The sequence below is a fragment of the Rhinolophus sinicus genome, chromosome 17 (assembly GCF_057876585.1).
Source record: "Rhinolophus sinicus isolate RSI-liver-muscle chromosome 17, RSI-T2T, whole genome shotgun sequence".
Classification (NCBI taxonomy): domain Eukaryota; kingdom Metazoa; phylum Chordata; class Mammalia; order Chiroptera; family Rhinolophidae; genus Rhinolophus; species Rhinolophus sinicus.
This window is the reverse complement of record NC_142517.1, coordinates 183996127-184015752: the sequence shown is the minus strand read 5'-3', so window position 1 is coordinate 184015752 and position 19626 is coordinate 183996127. Positions and strand designations below refer to the sequence as shown.

The 19626-nt window shown below is 35.1% G+C and overlaps 1 protein-coding gene across 7 annotated transcripts in view; it reads left to right on the top strand.

Moving 5' to 3' along the window:
• The window catches only part of ALS2 (alsin Rho guanine nucleotide exchange factor ALS2), a 74108-nt gene that overhangs the window by 40321 nt on the left and 14161 nt on the right, over nt 1-19626 (top strand). For all 7 annotated transcript variants that reach the window (XM_074340147.2, XM_019726815.3, XM_019726817.3 and 4 more), the window contains 12 exons: nt 659-724; nt 6024-6186; nt 10230-10361; nt 10773-10901; nt 11273-11343; nt 11716-11782; nt 12114-12313; nt 12428-12493; nt 13528-13626; nt 14219-14383; nt 15621-15732; nt 15954-16031. In XM_074340147.2, coding sequence (XP_074196248.2) covers nt 659-724; nt 6024-6186; nt 10230-10361; nt 10773-10901; nt 11273-11343; nt 11716-11782; nt 12114-12313; nt 12428-12493; nt 13528-13626; nt 14219-14383; nt 15621-15732; nt 15954-16031 — 1348 coding nt within the window. The remainder of the gene's footprint in view (nt 1-658; nt 725-6023; nt 6187-10229; nt 10362-10772; nt 10902-11272; nt 11344-11715; nt 11783-12113; nt 12314-12427; nt 12494-13527; nt 13627-14218; nt 14384-15620; nt 15733-15953; nt 16032-19626) is intronic.

Below are 19626 nucleotides of genomic sequence, written 5' to 3'. Positions count from 1 at the left end.
AAATTTACTGTTGTAACCAATTTTAAGTGTACAGTGCCTTGGACTATTTTTGATAGGATTTTACCTTCTCTCTCCAAGTCTGGATTCCATTTGCCAGCCCAGGAGTATGGAAAGAATATACATGGCTCAAAGCAGTATATCAAAATTTACTCTCTAGCAGTAGATCAATACTTAACCCACATCTACATTGTCTAACACTGTTTCACTCAAGCTCTTTAAACATATTTTCTTACCATTTCTATGGTCTGTTTCTGAAGACTTAATTGGGAAACCTAAACTGAAGATTAGAGAAATTTTTCATTAAAAATACAACAATTTTAATCATATTTTCTCTTTGTTAAATTACAAAGTAAAATCTACCAAGTAAATTTTAGCATCTTGTGCATAGCTTTAGGTGGTTTTTAAATTTCCTATTATATTTAACATCTTTACTAAAATGACCCTCTGCACACACACAAAATTATGTGATAATTATAATCATCACATAGCCTGCTCTTCTTTTCAGTCCTTGATAGTTCATGAATGTTGATATCACAAAAGTGCTAAAACTCATTGGTGAGATACCAAGAAGTAGCTGTTCCAGATGCTTGTTCGAAAACTCTGAAGAATTAATTTACTTTTTAACACTAATGTACATGTGTTTTCTTTTTTGATCAAGGTATTGCACGTCAATTACAAATTTCCTGGTTATGGGAGGATTCCAGCTTCTTGCTAAGCCTGCCATGTAAGTATATACCTTCCAATTACCATTCTAACAAACAAAGATCATGTTTTGTAGTGTTTTGTGTTTTTGAGTGCCCATGAAAAGATTTGACTTGGTCATTCTCCCAAATGAATCAAAATGTAAACTTTTGCTCTTAAAAGGACAGGTATTATTAGCCTATGATTATCATTGGAAGAAGTATGATACTGAAAAAGCCACAAGATCTAGGTCCTCCTTGAGTGCTACCACTTATTGTTTCTGAGTCTTTAAGAGACAACTCTCTTCACCAGTTGAGCCTAATTTTTTTTATATGTAAAATGGAAATGTTCTCTCTCTGGTTGTGAGGAACAAGTACTGTGTGTGGTGCTGCCCAGAAAAGTGCAGAGTATTTCACAAATATATAAAGTTTTTTCATCTACCTTCTGGATAAGTAATAAATATGAAAGCCCCTTACATGAGGTTAATCATTCTGAACTGTGTAGTTTCTCAACAAAGGCAGGTGTTAAAAATTCAGTCATATTTTAACAAAACATTTCAAATATGTACTCATGACCCAGATTTAAGTGGACATTAATGTTTTGCCATGTTTACTTCTGATCTTATATCCTAAAAGAAAGAGTAATAACATCCTTATCTCATTTCTGGTCTTAAAGGGAATACTTTTAATATTTCACCATTAAAGATGATTGCCTTAGGTTTTTGGTAAATATCACTGATGGGGTTAAAAAACTCCCTTCTATTCCTAAAAGTTGGAGAGGATTGATGTTTTGTTTTTTTCAATGTTAAATATTCTTAAGTTCCAAGGTAAATTCAGTGGTTTTTATGTCTTAGTTTTTAATATGTTGCTGGATTCAATTTGCTAATATTTTAGATTTTTGCATTTTATATGAATATGAGATTTTCCTTTTTTTCTGAACTTGCCCAGTTTTGGTAAGAGGATTGCACTAGCAATTATAAAATGAGTTGGGGAGCTTTTTCACTTTTTCTGTTTCCTGGAATCATTTGCATGAGATAATAAGGATTATCTGTACTTTGAAGATTTGATAGAATTCATCTGCCAAAATGTATGGCCTTCATGGGGGCATTTCCTGTAGGGGGTTTTTAAACTACTGACTTGATTTCTTGAATGAATAGATCTGTTCAGGTCTTTATTTCTTCCTGTGGCTTTAATTACTTATATTTTTCTAGAAAATTGTTCATTACATGTTTGCTTTCAAATTTATTGGCATAGTATTCCAACCATTGTCTTAAGATGTTTTCACATTCATGGTACAACTACCTTTTATTTTTCATTCCTATTAATTTGAATGTTTTATCGTTTTATCTTGGGTAGTCTTGTCAGCAGTTTATCCCTTTTTATTATTCTTTTCAAACATTAAGCTTTAGTTAATAGTTTGTTTTCTGTTTCATTAATTTCTGCTTTTTATTTTCTTCTCCTTTCTTTGTGTTCACCTATTAATCTCTTATAATTTCATGAGTTTAGCCCTTAGTTTGTTAATTTTTCAATGTTGTTAATATTTCTAATGTATTTATGTAAGGCTATAAATTCTCCTTTAAGTGTTGCTTTTGTTCTGTTTGAAAAGTTTTGATGAATTTTGTTTTTACAGTCATTCAGTTCTAAATTCTTTTAAATTTCTATCGTGATTTCTTCTTTGATTCATATCATGTGCTTACTCGTTTCCAAAATATAATGGTTTGGCCTTCTTTTTTTAAATGACAGGTTAAAGGGTGTTATATTTTAACTCAATGATAATTTTAAAATCCTTGATCTTGCTATTTTGTTTAATATTAACATAACAACACCATTTTCTATTCTTAGTTTTAGCCTTTCTGCATTGTATTATGTTTTTGTATATTTCTTGTAAGTGGTGGATGGGTAGGCTTAGGCTTTGGTGTTTTTTCAGTCTGAGAGCTTCTGGCTTTAACTGATAAGTTTACATTTGTTGTAATTTTTTTTTTTTTTTAAGATTTTATTGGGGAAGGGGAACAGGACTTTATTGGGGAACAATGGTCAAATTGTTGTCCTTTCAATCTTAGTTGTGGAGGGTTCTGTTCAGCTTCAAGTTGTTGTTCTTTCAGTCTTAGTTGTGGAGGGCGCAGCTCAGCTCCAAGTCCAGTTGCCATTGCTAGTTGCAGGGGGCACAGCCCACCATCCCTTGCGGGAGTCGAACCGGCAACCTTGTGGTTGAGAGGACACGCTCCAACCAACTGAGCCATCCGGGAGCTCAGCGGCAGCTCAGCTCAAGGTGCCGTGTTCAATTTTAGTTGCAGGGGGCGCTGCCCACCATCCCTTGCGGGAGTCGAAGAATTGAACTGGCAACCTTGTGGTTGAGAGCCCGTGCTCCAACCAACAACTGAGCCATCCGGGAGGCAGCTCAGCTCAAGGTGCCGTGTTCAATCTTAGTTGCAGGGGGCAGAGCCCACCATCCCTTGCGGGACTCGAGGAATTGAACTGGCAACCTTGTGGTTGAGAGCCCACTGGCCCATGTGGGAATCGAACCGGCAGCCTTCGGAGTTAGGAGCACGGAGCTCTAACCGCCTGAGCCACCGGGCCGGCCCACATTTGTTGTAATTTTTTATTTTATATTTATTATATGTCTGTGTATTATAATGGCTAAAAGAGCTGATTTAATGTTTAGTGTTGGTGAAATGCTGAATCTTGGCCAAAAAAATAGGAGAAAATGATTGCAGCCAAACCAATAATTAAATGAAGCTGAAAGAAATTGAATAGTTATTTTACAAATAGTAATGCCTGAAAAAAATCAAAAATTACAGGAGTTTAATTACAGGAGGATGCAAAAATGGGTGGAGACTTGTGACAGTTAAAATGAGGAGGCTTCTGGACTTCCCGAAGGACTATGGCAGTGGCTGACCCTGGTGCCTTATTATACTTTATTGTTAACCTTCCTCTAGTATTTCAGAGTTAAGTTCACAGTACTCAAGAATGGACTTGACTACTTGTTAGAGCAGTTAAATAAGGTGACATAAATGAAAGGCTCTTGCTGGAGCCTGGACAGATGGAAAGCCATTGGGTGACTCTGAGGGCATGGCAGCAGATATTAAGTCTGGATTTGGGTAACATTTCCCAAGCAGTGGTTCATGACCCCAGGGCTTTACACAGTTAAAGGCATTAATAATGTCTTTTTCTCAACTCTACGTACAAACTCAGTACTTAAAATTATTTTAAAGTATTCATTTTGATAGAGAACTGTTTGAGAACCTGTAGAACATAACTAGTGAGCGCACATGGCAGTTAGTGGCTCTTGAATGACGATGCTTAAGCTCCCGTCACTCAGCTGCCTTATCACTTAGCTTTTCACCTCAGGCTAGCCGGAGGTTTGATCATGATATAGGGTTTATTATTATCATAATTATTATAATAAAATATACATAACATAATATCATTTTAACCATTCCTAAGTGTACAATTCTGGGGCATCAAGTACATTCACATGTTTTGTAAACCATCACTATTATCAATAAACAAAACTTTTTTTATCATCCCCAACAAAAACTCTGTACCCATTAAACAATACCTTTGCTCCCTCCTCACAGTCCCTAGTAACCTATATTCTACTTCCTGTTTCTATGAATTTGCCTGTTCTAGGTACCTCATATAAGTGGAACCATACAATATGTATCTTTCTGTGTATGGCTTATTTCCCTAAGCGTAACATTTTCAAGGTTCATCCAGTTGTTGTATATATCAAAATGTTGTTCCATTGTATGGTTGAATAACATTCCACTGTATATATATGTACCACATTTTGTTTATCCATTCATCTATTGATGGACACTTGGGCTGTTTCTACCTTTAATATGTTTATTTTTTGAGTAACAAGTACAAACCTAGCCATGTAAGGAAAGAGCAGTATTGCCGCTATTAAATACTCCCAAGAGAAGAGAAGCTAAGCGAATCCCTGATTCAGACTTCCTTAGAGCATACCATGGCCCCTTTTGGGAAAGTCTATAGACAAGGACTTGAGAAAGTCCTGAAAAGTAATAGGGTTCATGAGAGTCGCAACATTTCTGTCTAATACTGAGCATTCGGGAGAAAAGGTGGTCAGAGAGAGTATGTGTTCACCATGTAATTAGGAGCGGGTCAAAGCAGAACACTTCTGAAGACGTAAACAGGTGTCCTCACTGACCTCAGCCTCAGAACATGAAGAAGGAAGTAGGAATAGTCACACAAGCCAAGTATAAATAAAAATCTGGGCCATGTTCCCCAGGGCACTCTCTCTCAGATCTCTTAATTGCATTATAAAATAATTCAGTTTGTGCCATTGAACTGTTTGGGTTCCTGGAAGTCATTACGTATTTTTCCATCTTTCCACAATAATATTTCATAATTTCTGAGTTAAACATCTATTTCGTAGTTCTCTAAGGGATTATAAAATGATTCATTCTTGCCATGTAGTCTTGTGTGACATTGTCTTGTTTGAGGCCTTGTAGCTAAGAATTGTAGTATAATATTTTTAAGGCGCTCAGGGTAGTGCCTGGTGCTTAATTATTGCTCAATGATTAATATTAGTGGCAGATAGTTTTTATTCAGTTCCACCAATTTTTGCTTTTTTACAAAAGTATTTTGGTCTGATAGGAGTAGTTTCAATGGGCACTGATCAGCATTATAATTTGCAGTAAAATTTTAATAATGAACTTAATATAAAACTGAATATTAAAACTAAATGTTGGCTTCAGTTTGAAATGCTTTGAAGATCTTAGTATTGAAATCTTCACATATAATTTGCTTTCTTATGTCCTGTTAATTGTAGTACTGGTACCTATAGCTTTTTATTACTCTCCTGTAATAAACTCATGTTGGATGATCAACAATTAAAGAAAAAAAGAAGAAATTTGAAATATTTTATATTCTATGCCAATTCTGTACGAGCAAAGAACTTTGTTTTTCCTCCAGTATTTCTGTTTAGCACAGTGATTAGAGCAGTTAGTCCTGCCATTTATTGCTGTGACTTTTGGCTTGTAAATTAACAGGTAATGATGTCAGCTTGTCTCCGATTATTCCCTGAAACTGTGGTATGCATGATTGATTTCCTAGAACATGAGGCACAGTCTGTGATTAATCATCTCTATTATTCAGTTACTATTGCTACTTTTTATACTCAAAAATCCCATTTTACAGGCAGGGAAATTCTTTCAATTGTATATGGCTTAGTTCATTGAATTTATCTTCTACTACTTTCGTAGCACCTAAAATGTGCATTCTGTAAAAGGTAGGATCAAGTGAAATATTTTTATTCAATATCATGCATATTGTTATTGCTAAAATAATTAGCTGAATCTCTTTTTTTTCTACCTCTAGTGATTTCCTAAATAAAAACCAGGAGCTGTTGCAAGATTTATCAGAAGTGACTGAAGAAAACACCCAGTTGGTAGAAATACTGAATACTTTGTTTTTCTTGCCAACTAGACGACTTCATAATTATGCAAAAGTTTTGCTAAAGCTTGCTACTTGTTTTGAAGTGGTAAGCTCCCGTATATACCCTCTTTGGACACTTGGGAAGCCAATGATCATAGTTTATCTGTTTGTTTGTTTGTATTATGCCACACCATGATCTGGAACTACACTAATTTAATATTTGTGTATGAGTAATAAGTTTATTTTTCTTCAGGGAAGTGAAAGAATGAAGTATGATTGTAGATAAATCTAGTTTTCTTCGCTGTGGATTCAGTTTCCTCTCAGGTTATTATCAAGATGAATTGCACTCATTTTATGAAACTGTCTAAAGTTGAAACACAAGTATGAGTGCTACTCATTCAATAGTTGTTAAAGTTTATTAAGTGCACACTGAGTACAAGTTACACAAAGCTCTTTAAAACCCTGGCTTTCTGTATGACACACACCTGTAAGGTAGTGGCATTGCCACCTGGCCTGGACTCATGATAGATTCATGCCAGGTATTTGGGTCACCTTGGTATATGCTATGAGAAATTGCAGTGTTACAGGATTTCCTCATATGAGAACTGGTCTACTTTCTGTATAAAATTGGTTAGGTAGAATCTTAGAAAATTAGCCCTGCTTTAAGATATGGGTGTATTTGATCAAGCTGGTTCTAAGACATTCACCTTTGAAATTGTACTGAAATGTGTAGTTTCATTTTGTTTCCACTCTGAAGGGCTCTAGAGAAACCATAATGACTCCAGGGTTCCTTATAGTTTAGGATCTTTTTAATCTTGGGCTCTGTCTCCTTAAATGGACAGATTTCAGTCTCCAGAGTAATCCAAGCACTGATATGGGCTTTCTACATTTGATCCTACTGTGGCCTTGTAGGTCTTTTCTTTAGGTTATCCCAAACTGATTTAGTTTTAGCTATGAAGGTTTGAGCTACACAAATAACCCAATGAGATACAGATTTTACCTCAATATGTCCTCAGTTAATTAAAAATCTTGACTCCTAAATCAACTTGAAATTGTTCAGAGTCTGATATTGTACTATTTCCAGAATGAAGGGTCCTAATTCTGCGTAAAAAAATACAGATCCCACAATCAGATACCCTTTTTTGTTTCCAGCTTTATCTTCTTCCCTGTGCCCTACATGTTAGTTCAGATTCCCTGGGCATGGTTTCATATGGTTTATTTTTTCTTCCTGAAACACCTGTCCCTCCGTCCTCATTATGAGAAACCTTCAAGACCTGCATCAAATGTCTTTTCCCATGAAAATGAAGCCCGCTCTGACTCTGCCACACTTCCTTCCCTTCCCATCTCTTAAGAATTAGTTACTTCTCTGTGCTTTGCTAGTGCGTTAGCTCTCCGTTCTATTTTTCACATTATGTCAGTAGTCCTTAACGAGGGTTAGGGATCACAATCGTCTGTGGAAGTTTTTTCAAAACACATAGCTATGTTCTGTCACTGCAAATTGGTATTTATTAAGTTTAAGGAACAGCTTAGGAAAAGAAAAAAGAAAAAATATATATATATATATTTCTCTAGATAAAAATAATACCTAATATTTATTAAATGCAGTCCATGTACCAGGTACTGTTCTAAGTATGTAAGTATGTTATATACCATTAAATGTTTCTTAAATGAATGGAAAAAATGAGTATGAATGACTGTAACAATTGTGGAATGTAATTACGCATGAATGGGAGGGATCATCCTTTCATCTTACCTTCTGCTCACTCTTCATAAGGCACAGCAATTATACCCTATCCCATGGTTGGTTTTCAAAGATTGATCTGCAGACTCCTGTGGGTTCCAAAGACCCTTTCTGGGTTGTCGCAAGATCAGACTATTTTCAGGACAATGCTGAGACATTTGCTCTTTCCAGTGTTGTCATTTGTACTGACCATGCAAAGTAAAGATGAGTAAAACTGCTGGCTCCTTAGCATGAATGAAGGTAGAGGTACCAAACTGGACTCATAGTCATTGTGTTCTTTGCTGCCATCTACTTGCCGTTAAAAAAAAACACCAAAAAACCCAATTTCACTTAAGAATATTCTTTTATTTTTTTATTAAATTTATTGAGGTAACATTGGTTAGTAAAATTATATAGGTTTCAGTGTACATTTCTATAATACGTTATCTATATTTTGCATTGTGTGTTTACCACCCAGAGTCAGTTCTCCTTCCATCACTATATACTTGACCCCCTTTAACCTCTTCTACCACCTCCCCCACCCCTTACCCTCTGATAACCACTAAACTGTTGTCTGTGTCTGTGAGTTTTTGTTTGTTAGTCTTGTTCATTTGTTGCTTTTACTTTTATATCCCACATATAAGTGAAGTCATATGGTTGTTGACTTTTTGTCTGATTTATTCCACTGAGCATGGTAATTTCAAGATCCATCCATGTTGTCGCAAATGGCAGTATTTCGTTTTTTCTTATAGCTGAGTAATAGTCCATTGTATATATGTACCACATCTTCTTTATCCAGTCATGTATCGAAGGACACTTTGGTTGTTTCTACATCTGGCCACTGTGAATAATGCTGCAGTGAACGTAGGGTTACATATATCTTTACGGATAAATAATTTCAGATTTTTTGGGTAGATACCTAGAAGAGGGATTGCTGGGTCATATGATAATTCTATTCACTTAAGAATATTCTTGATGAAGCAGTGAAAATTATTTTATTCACCTTCAACCATTGTGTGTACATTTCTTGTTGATATGTAACTGACATAATATTATATTAGTTTCAGATTACAACATAATTTGAGATATGTATATTATAGAATGATAACCACAATAAGTCTAATTAACATCCATCCCACACATCGAACTATACATCTTTTTAATATTCTCCATGATGAAATGCGAAGTACACCTAAAGCAGCTCTGTTGCATGCCAAAATACGGAGGTTTTTCAAGGAAAAGTACAAGATTGTGATTGAATTGAGAGCTGCATTTTTTTTTTAATTTGAACAATTGACAGATAAACTATGGTTATTCAGATTTGGGTGTGTGGCAGATATTTTCTCAAAAAATAACTAAATGAGTAAATGAGCCTTTTACTTCAAGAACAACTGACAGTATTTGTTGCCAATGATAAAATCTGAACTTTTAAACAAAAATTAAAATGCAGGAAACATGTATCTGTCACTGTGAGCTTGGCGGTTTCCTAATACTTAAAGACTTTCTGATGAGATTATCAATGATACTAACATGTGATTTTTGTTGTATAATAAAATGTGTCAACATTTGGAAGCTCTGCATAACTCATTAAACCAATATTTTCCAAATGTCCAATGTTATAAAGTCATACATAGGTAAAAATTCTATTGAAAGTGTAAGATAGACCAGGATTTTAATGTAATGGAGTACAAAAAGTTTGATTAATGTAGTTTCAGACTCCACATTTCAGCTACTCTTAAAGAAACTACCACTTAAGTTTTGGTACAGTTTCAAAGGAGAATATCCACAATTATTTGAAATGGCTATTAAAATACTCACCCCCGCCCCTTTCCCAATTCTATATCTTTATAAAACAAGATTTTCTTCATATATTTCAACTAAACAACATATCGTATGATATTAAATGTAGTGGCAGAAATGAAAATCCAGCTGTCATCTTTTAAGCCAGATAATAAAGAGATTCGAAAAAATGTAGAACAATGCCACTTTTCTCCCTAAACATTTTTGTTTTAGAAACTATCTATTTTTCATGTAAAATGTTATTTTATTTGAAATAAATAAAGATATCTGTATTTTTCCACTTTATTTTCTAATATGGTAAATATCAATAGATATACCCCACATAAGCAAAATAGAAATCCCTGAAACCAGAACATTTGAGAATTCCTGGTCTATCCTGGGTTCTCTGCTGGTCTCCTCACTGATAACTGCCAGTGTTTGTTTCTTTTCCCTTGAGTTATTTTTCTATTTCATATGTACCTGTATGTAGTTGAATTTTCTAGAACCAATCTTTTTGCTCAGCTCCCTGTCCGTTCTTAGGCTGGATTTCCTCCCTAAATATAATACCAGGTATCTAAACCACACTGAGGCTACAAATTCTGGACAATTGTTTTATATTCTTTTTCCCCCCCTTAATTATTGGCCTCCAGACATCTCCAGAATACCAGAAACTGCAGGATTCCAGTTCTTGTTATGAGTCTCTTGCTCTCCATCTCGGCAGGAAAAGGAAGGAAGCAGAATACACACTGGGCTTCTGGAAGACCTTTCCTGGAAAAATGACGGTAAACCATGCCAATTGTCATTAACCCAGCAATCAGCAGGCATATCCAAAACAACTGTCATCATTTTTTCCATTCCTCACTTGTTTATGGTAATAATGCTTTAATGACCCCTTTTGTAAGGGTGCTCTAAGGACCACAGCAATGGATTCTCTAAACATTAAAACCTTCCTTCACCTCTGGTAGTCCTCCCTGAACATGTATCTCACCTTCTTTTGTTGGTTCCTGTTTTGTTTTTGATCACCTTTGACTGCTAATTTTATGAAATGTTTGGATTACACCTAGATTTAGGTTTAACACCAAGCTAAGCTATGACCAGCAAATTCTCTAAATGTGATTTGTATATCTTTCATTTCCTCTTTGTAGGTTAAGATAAGTTTGATTGTTCAATTTTGTATATGTTTTTAATTCCAGGATTCCTTAAGGAAGCCAGAGCGTCGACTGCTGTGTGAGAGTAGTAACCGAGCCCTGTCTCTGCAGCATGCTGGGAGGTTTTCAGTGAACTGGTTCATTCTCTTTAATGACGCCCTAGTCCATGCCCAGGTAGGCCAGATTCCAACCTTAGAAGAAGCATACTCTATTTAAAATTTAATTAGTTATACCATCAGTTTGTGTTAAATCTATTGTGATTTCACTGAAACTATTGAATAAAAGGGACTTGTTTAGCTTGCATATGTGGTATGGGCTGGATTTTAGGGAGCTTTTTTAGTTTCCATCTTGAAAATGAGTATCAGCCATGTGACAGGGTCCTTGCAGCAGAGATGGTGAGACCCATTGGGGTTAGCCATGTTTGGGACTATTTGGCTGAGATGGTGGCACTCATGTGGACTTAGTCATCTGCAAGAGGTTCTGCAGCAGAGACCCCAGGGCCCACATGGGCTTCCTCAGATGTGTCTCCATGTTCATTGTTTCAGTTCTCCACACACCATGTTTTCCCTTTGGCCACACTATGGGCAGAGCCACTTTCTGAAGAAGCTGGTGCTGTGTAAGTGTGCCCCTCTCCCTCACCCCACCCTAATTCTCTCCCTTTGTTTCCCTGATTGTTTCCTTATTCAAGTAAAAAGGCTCAGGAGGCCTCCCCATTCTGCATAATCAGGCTTACCCTCCCAGCACTAGATAGTAAAATGGCCTGTGGTAAAGATCGTGACAGATCCAAGTGGTGGAAGGGTTTCTTTATTGCTCACATCCCCATGGTTTAGCACAGAGCAAGGTAACTGTGTTGTTTCTCCCACTGTGGGACCCAAACCCAGGGCATAACTACATTTACATTTAATTGACTTCTCCTGTTGAAATAAACAAGTTATTTTTCATATTTGAGAATGGATATTGTAAGTATTTATCCTTATAAACGTTTTAGGAATGGCTTAAAGATAACTACACCTGAGGAGCAGTTCACTCTGATTTCATCAACACCCCAGGAAAAGGTTAGTCCATTATGGTATTTTCTTTCAGTCTTTGGCCTAGATGTTTTTGTCTGTTACAGTAGTAAAGAAGAGATAAAAATTGTTTGCTTGGCTAATGATCTATAATTATGTCTGATAAATCTTCATTAAACCAAGACTATACATTTTTATCTACTTATTTTTAATGTGTCTTAATTTTAAACCTATAGCAGTGAATTCCAAGAGCCAATCAGTGTTAATTAATAAGAAAAGCATCAGGAGACAGAAAAATTACACCAAGAAAAGCTAGCAGGATTCAAAGCAATGCGTGATGTGTTGTTGCCTTAAGTTTATCAATACTGTTTGCTCCTAGACTAAGTGGCTACGGGCTATAAGCCAAGCTGTGGATCAGGCTTTGAGGGGGATGTCTGATCTTCCACCTTATGGAAGTGGCAGTATTCAGAGGCAGGAACCACCCATTTCACGCAGTGCCAAATATACTTTCTACAAGGATCCTCGCCTAAAGGATGCAACCTATGATGGACGCTGGTTTTCAGGGAAGCCTCATGGCAGGTGAACATGTTTCAGTTTTACACCTGGGGTGAGGATGAGAGTCTAATTACTGAGGATGTAATGATTATCTGAAACATTAATTGACATCTATTTTTCTTTGCTTATGCATTCCAGAGGGGTTTTGAAGTGGCCAGATGGAAAGATGTATTCTGGCATGTTCAGGAATGGCTTAGAAGATGGGTAAGTAAATTGTGTAAAACATGAGGGTGAATTCAACTTCAGTCACAAATTACTATGTTATTTTGTGTTCAGAGTTATTTTCAAAACAATAAGGAGATTTTTGTTCTGTTTTTAGAAATGCATACCATATAGTAAGGTTTATAATGCAGATGTGTGAACACAAAGAGAGCTAGGAATTTAGGATACAGCCTTGATTTACCTAGAATGAATCATTTACTTTGATAGCTGTGTGACCTCAAGTTACACAGTCTTCCATCTGTTAAATTGGGACTGTGTTTTCTATCCACTTCGTAGTTGTGAAGGCTGAGAACCTTGGGTAGTGTTGATGGTGAGACCGTTGAGATAGTATGTCCTACAAAGGATATACAGAAATTTTCCTTTCAGTAGTATTAAGTCGTCTTTAATTTTTGTGGTATGCTAAAGGGGAAATCTTCTAAGTACTGTATTATCTTAATGGTACTCAATAGCATTTTTTTGTATAAGTTCGACATGTGTTCTAACACTTAGATATATTTACATGATAAATGTATGGCAATGAAGTATTTTGTATCACGTTAGATAAAGCAATTTATTTTGCTATATGGAAAAAATTATATAAATTGGGTAGGTGATTTTTTTGTGTATGTGATAATGTAAATTTTTGTGATATATTTTAGTCTCCTTTTAATAGAATTTTAGAATGAGAAGAGACTTTAGATAATCTGACTCACCCCCTTATTATACAGATGAGGGAGCTGTGTCCTGGGACTTACCAAGGTGATGTGACTAATGAGTGGCAGAGATAGGCTTAGGACATAGGTTTTCTGTTTTTCATTGGACTTGGGATTAAAACACCTAATCTCTGCATAGTGGGGTTGATGTCCCACTCCTCTAAGACTTGCTAAATAGCTTAGGTAATAGATACAGCTGAAGCCAATACTCCATATACTCCTTTCCTCCTACAGGCAATCTCTGTTCTCCTTGTTAAATGTATACACACAAAGGGTGAATATGTCATAAATGCATCTTCTGATGTTTTTTATTTTCCTTGGCAGGTATGGAGAATACAGAATCCCAAACAAAGCTTTGAACAAAGAAGACCATTATGTGGGCCATTGGAAAGAAGGAAAAATGTGTGGTCAGGGAGTCTATAGGTAATAACATTGGAAAGGTTGTTGCACTGGGGTTACTTTTTCAAACAGTCATGTAAACTTAAATGTTTATGTAGCCAAAATTTTCAAGGAGTAAATTTTATTTACTCTTCTTATGACTGAAACTGTGTAAAGTCTTCTTTTAATTATCAACCTCTCATCTATCACAATGTGAAAATTTTAGGGTATTGTTTAATTCTTAACAAAACTGTACAAACCTTGTAAACCCCACCTTTCACATAGAATCTCCTAAATGTCTTGCCTGTAAATTTATCTTGTATTTAGTATATGACTCTAATATGGACAAACCTATCGTTCTTTCAGAGGTCACTCATTTCATTTTCCCGTAAGAGCATTCATTTAATTTTCACCCTTTTCCCACCCTTGTTAACACAGAATAACACCTGTGACATATTTAACTTCTTAGCTTTAGTCATTCAAAAATGAGAATTTTGATTGATTAAAATAATCATATAAACAAATAATTTTAGCTATCAGTGAGACATGAGTATAATTTTGAATTTCCTAAACGTTGTAAAAATAAGCATGAGAATTCAATGTGCTTGTGATCTTTATCCATTCTTTTTAACCACAGTTATGCCTCTGGTGAAGTGTTTGAAGGCTGTTTTCAAGATAACATGCGTCATGGTCATGGGCTCCTACGAAGCGGAAAATTGACTTCCTCTTCTCCCAGTATGTTCATTGGCCAGTGGGTAATGGATAAGAAAGCAGGATATGGTGTCTTTGATGATATCACTAGGTACAGTATTCTGTTTCTAATCTCAAAGTTTAGTTTGAGAGGATAAGGTTCCTGTACTTCTCCAAAAACAGTGATAATTTTTATGAAGGTTGAGTGTCTGAATCTGACTGTGTTGAGAAAAATTTTAATAAGACAGTTGCCAGATCGTGTTATTCATTTGCTTGTGAACATAACAATAGGTTACTTCTCTACAATATCAGGATCATTCAGAATTAATGTTGGTACCATTTTTCTTAAAGCTTCACAAAGAAAAAGCTTTTAATGTTTCAAAGAGGCTACCAAATCTTTAACTATTATACAAAGGAAAACCTTTAATGCAGTCAGTAGATAATAGGAGTAAAAGGTCAGGGGGAACCTATGGAAATTTCCTCTGGGTCATAGAATGGTATCTTTTGCTAAATGGTATCTTTTTGCTAAATACCTTTTTTGCTTAGGTCTTCCTACCAGGTCAGACAATTCTTAGTCGCCATGCAAGCAACCCAGGAATCAAGCTTAGTTAAATTCCGTCAAACTTTAGGGAGGAATATAGTTCTTTGCCTCCATATTTGGTTTGACCTGATTTGCTTTTGGACTTAACATGTACTCTTTTTCCACCTCATGTTATTGTCATAATGGAATTTTTAAAAATGTGCTGTTATTACTAAACTCCATGATTATTTTTAACAAGGAGTTTGTACTTATTCTGTCTTTTTAGTGGAGATTAATAAGATTTCTCTAAGTTTGAATAGATGAAGAATGAGTCTTCTTGTATGGTAACCCCGTTTCTTCTTTTTTTTTTTAAGTTAATAAACTTTGGGGTAAGAAAAAATTGTGCATAGGTTTGAATCTACCTATTATTAGGTTGGTGCAAAAGTAATTGCGGTTTTAACCTTTTAAACCGCAATTACTTTTGCACCAACCTAATACATTTTGAATGAAATTATTTAGAGATGAATTGTTAACATTCTTTTCATGATTATACATTTTAAAGTTATCGTGGAAATACATAGAGTGTATGCAAATTTATGTCAGGTGGATTATAATGTCAAATTCCTAAGAGAACGTTTCTCTAAGTAAGATGCCTTTTTCTATCACATTGTCTCATTTCTGAGGAGATGGAGTTAACCACTTGAACTAGAAAAATGGAACAGATGCCACCTAGGGGTGATGCTTGGTATCTCCCATGTGATCATTGTTTTTTCCCTACCTCATCCTTATCATTGATTTTTCATTTCATTTCTTTTCTGTTTCTATGAAGGGGGGAAAAGTATATGGGAATGTGGCAAGATGATGTATGTCAAGGGAATGGTGTGGTAGTTACCCAGTTTGGATTATACTATGAAGGCAACTTTCACCTTAATAAAATGATGGTGAGTGGAAGATTTGTATATAGTTACTATTGATTTTTTTTTTTTTAACTTCTATGTCCTTAACTTTTAAAATCATCTTTTTTTTTTTTTTTTAAATGTTCTACCTTCGTAGTACTGCTTTGTCTTTTCAGATCACATAAGGCTTTGGGGGGATGTGGCTACATGTACTCTTAAGTTACCCCACATTTTATGTGTTATTTTTGTTTTGTTTCTTCACATAGGGAAATGGGGTTTTACTTTCTGAAGATGATACCATCTATGAGGGAGAATTTTCAGATGACTGGACTCTTAGTGGAAAGGTTGGAAACTTTCTTCTTTGTCTCTCTAATGCAATCTTTTTAATTTTTTCTTAACTTTGTAAAAAAGCTAACTTACCATACATAACATTCACCCATTTAAAGTGTACATTTCAATTATTTTTTAGTAAATAGAGTCGTACAATCACACCACAGTTCAATTTTGGAACATTTCCGTCACCCAGAAAGATTTCCATTACCCATCGCCTGCCTATTTGAAATCACGCCTTGTTTCCACCTCCAGTCCCAGAGAACCTCTAATGGACTTGATCACTCTGCAGATTAGTCTTTTTAGGTCCTTTCCTATAAATCATATAACATTGTGGACTCTACTGTGTGGCATATTACAGTTAGCAAAATGTTTTTGAGGTGTTCCCATTTTGTGGCATGTGCAGTACTTCATTCCTTTTTGTTGCTGAAGAGTGTTCCAAAACCACATTTTGTTTATCTCTTCCTTCATCAGTTAATAGGCATTTGATTATTTCCAATTTTAAACTATTGTAAATAAAAATCTATAAACATTTGACTACAACTTCTTATGTGAACATGTTTTTATTTCTCTTGGGTAGGTGCCTAGGAGTGCAATTGCTGGGTTGTATGGTAAACTGATGCTTAACATACTACTAGGAAACTGCCAAACTATTCCAAAGTGGCTGTATCATTTTATATTCCCATCATTAATGTATGAGAATTCTGATTTATCCACATCTTTCCCAACATTTTTTATTCTGGTTTTTTTTTCCTTTTTGCCATTCTAATGGGTGTGAATTGATATCTCATGGTTTTAATTTACATTTCCCTAGTGACTAATGATGTCATATGTCATTAGAGCATAGTTTCATATGCTTATTAACAACTGATGTATCTTTTGGTGAAATGTCTATTCAAATATATTTTTAAAAATTTTTATTTAATTTATTTAAATAAGAGAAACCACAGTTTACCCATTCAAATATTGTGACATTTTAAGAATTTGTTTATAGTTTTATTGAGTTGTAAGGGTGTTTTATATTTTCCAGGTACAAGTTCTTTATTAGATATAGTATTCACAAATATTTTCTTGCTGTCTGTGGCTTGTGTTTTTATTTTCTTTTTTTTTTTTTTTAAGATTTTATTTGGGAAGGGGAACAGGACTTTATTGGGGAACAATGGTCAAATTGTTGTCCTTTCAATCTTAGTTGTGGAGGGTTCTGTTCAGCTTCAAGTTGTTGTTCTTGCAGTCTTAGTTGTGGAGGGCACAGCCCAGCTCCAGGTCCAGTTGCCGTTGCTAGTTGCAGGGGACACAGCCCACCATCCCTTGTGGGAGTCGAGGAATTGAACTGGCAACCTTGTGGTTGAGAGGACAGGCTCCAACCAACTGAGCCATCCGGGAGCTCAGCGGCAGCTCAGCTCAAGGTGCCGTGTTCAATTTTAGTTGTAGGGGGCGCTGCCCACCATCCCTTGCGGGAGTCGAAGAATTGAACTGGCAGCCTTGTGGTTGAGAGCCCACTGGCCCATGTGGGAATCGAACCGGCAGCCTTCGGAGTTAGGAGCACGGAGCTCTAACCGCCTGAGCCACCGGGCCGGCCCATGTTTTTATTTTCTTAATAGAGTCTTTTGAAACACAACACTTTTTAATTTTAATGAAGTCCCATTTATCAAAATTTTTATGAGTCATGCTTTTGATGTCACATCTAAGAAATCTTTGCCTAACTCAAGGTTATTAAGATTTCCTTTTGTTTTGCTCTAAAAGCTTTATACTTTTAGCTCTTGTATTTAGGTCTATGATTCACTTTGAATATATTGTGTGAGTTATAAGTCTAAATTGATCTTTTTGCATATGGGTATCCAATTGCCCCAGCAACTTTTCCCATTGAATTTTCTTAACACCTTTGTTGAATTTTCTTAACATCCCTAAGTATGGTCAACATATTTTACCATAAAATATGTTTATTTCTGGACTCTAAATTATATTTTCTTGATCTATATGTCTTTCCTTATGCCAGTGCCACACTGTCTTGATTACTGTAGATTTCTAGTAAGTTGTGAAATCAGGGAAGTGTAAGTCTTCCAACTTTGGTATTTTTTAAAATTGTTTTGGCTGTGCTGGATCTTTTGCCTTTTCATATAAATTTAGGAATGGTATGTCAAAATCTGTAGTAAAGCCTGCTGAAATTTTGATTGCATCAATTTGGGGAGAGTTGCCATCTTAATAATATTGAATCTTCCAATCCATGAATATGGAATGTTTCTCTATTTATTTAGATCATTTTTAATTTCTATCAGCAGTGTTTTATAGTTTCAATATGCATCTCTTGCGTATCTTTGGTTAAATTTATTCGTAACTTTTTTTTAAAGCTGTTATATAGAGAATTATTTTTTAATTTTATTTTTGAATTGTTCATTGCTATTATATAAAAATGCACCAATATTTATATTTTGTTTTTGTATCCTGAAACCTTGCTAAAGTCGTTTATTAGTTCTAGTAGGGTGTGTGTGTGTGTGTGTGTATATGTGTGTGTGTGTGTGTGTTTCTTATGATTTCATACATATAGGATCATGTTGTCTGCAAATATAGTTTTACTTCTTCCTTTGCAATCTTGAAGCCTTTTATTTCTTTTTGTCTGATTGCACTCTCTAGATTCTCCAGTAGAATGTTGAATAGAAGTAACAAGAGTGGACATCTTTGCCTTGTTCCTGTTTTAGGGGAAAAGCATTAAATCTTTCATCACTAAGTATGGTGTTAGCTAAAGGTTTTTCATAGATTAATCAGATTGAGATAGTTCCCTTCTATTCCTAATTTGTTGAGAGTTTTTAAAATCATAAATGGGTTTTGTATTGTGTCACAGGGCTTTTTCTGTGCCTATTGAGATGATTGTGTGGTTTTTGTCCTTTATTCTATTAATATAGTGTTTATATTGGTTGTTTTTCTGATTATAAACTAACCTTGCTTTCCTGGGATAAATTGTAATTGGTCATATTGTATAATCCTTTTTATATGTTACTGGATATAATGCTAATATTTTGTCAAAGTTTTTTGACAAAATATGGTTTACTGCTTTATTTTCTTATGATGTCTTTCTATCTTTGGTATCAAGGAAATGCTTCATAGCATGAGTTGGGAAGGGTTCCCTTCTCTATTTCCCGAAAGAGTTTGTGAAGCCTTGGTATTATTATTTCTTCTTTGAATGTTTTGGAGAATTTACCAATGAAGTCATCCAGGCCTGAGATTTACTTTTGTGAGACTATTTTAGATTTCTAATTCAATTTCCTTCTAATTGGTCTATTCAGATTTTCCATTTCTATCAGTTCTGATGATTTGTTTCTTCCTAGGAATTTTCCTATTTTACCTGTTATCTAATTTGTTGGCATAAAGTTGTTCTCTTAGTATTCCCTTCTAACCTTTTTAATTTCTGTAAGATTGGTGTAATATATCCCATTTTGTTTTTGATTTTGTAATTTTATGTCTTTTTTTCTTGATTAATCTAGTTGTTTGTAAATTTCTGTATCTTTTCAATGAAGCAACTTTTGGTTTCATTGATTTTTCTCTATTTTTTGTTTTTGTTTTGTTTACTGTCTCATTGATTTTATTTATTATCTCTTTTTCTTTTTTTGGGTT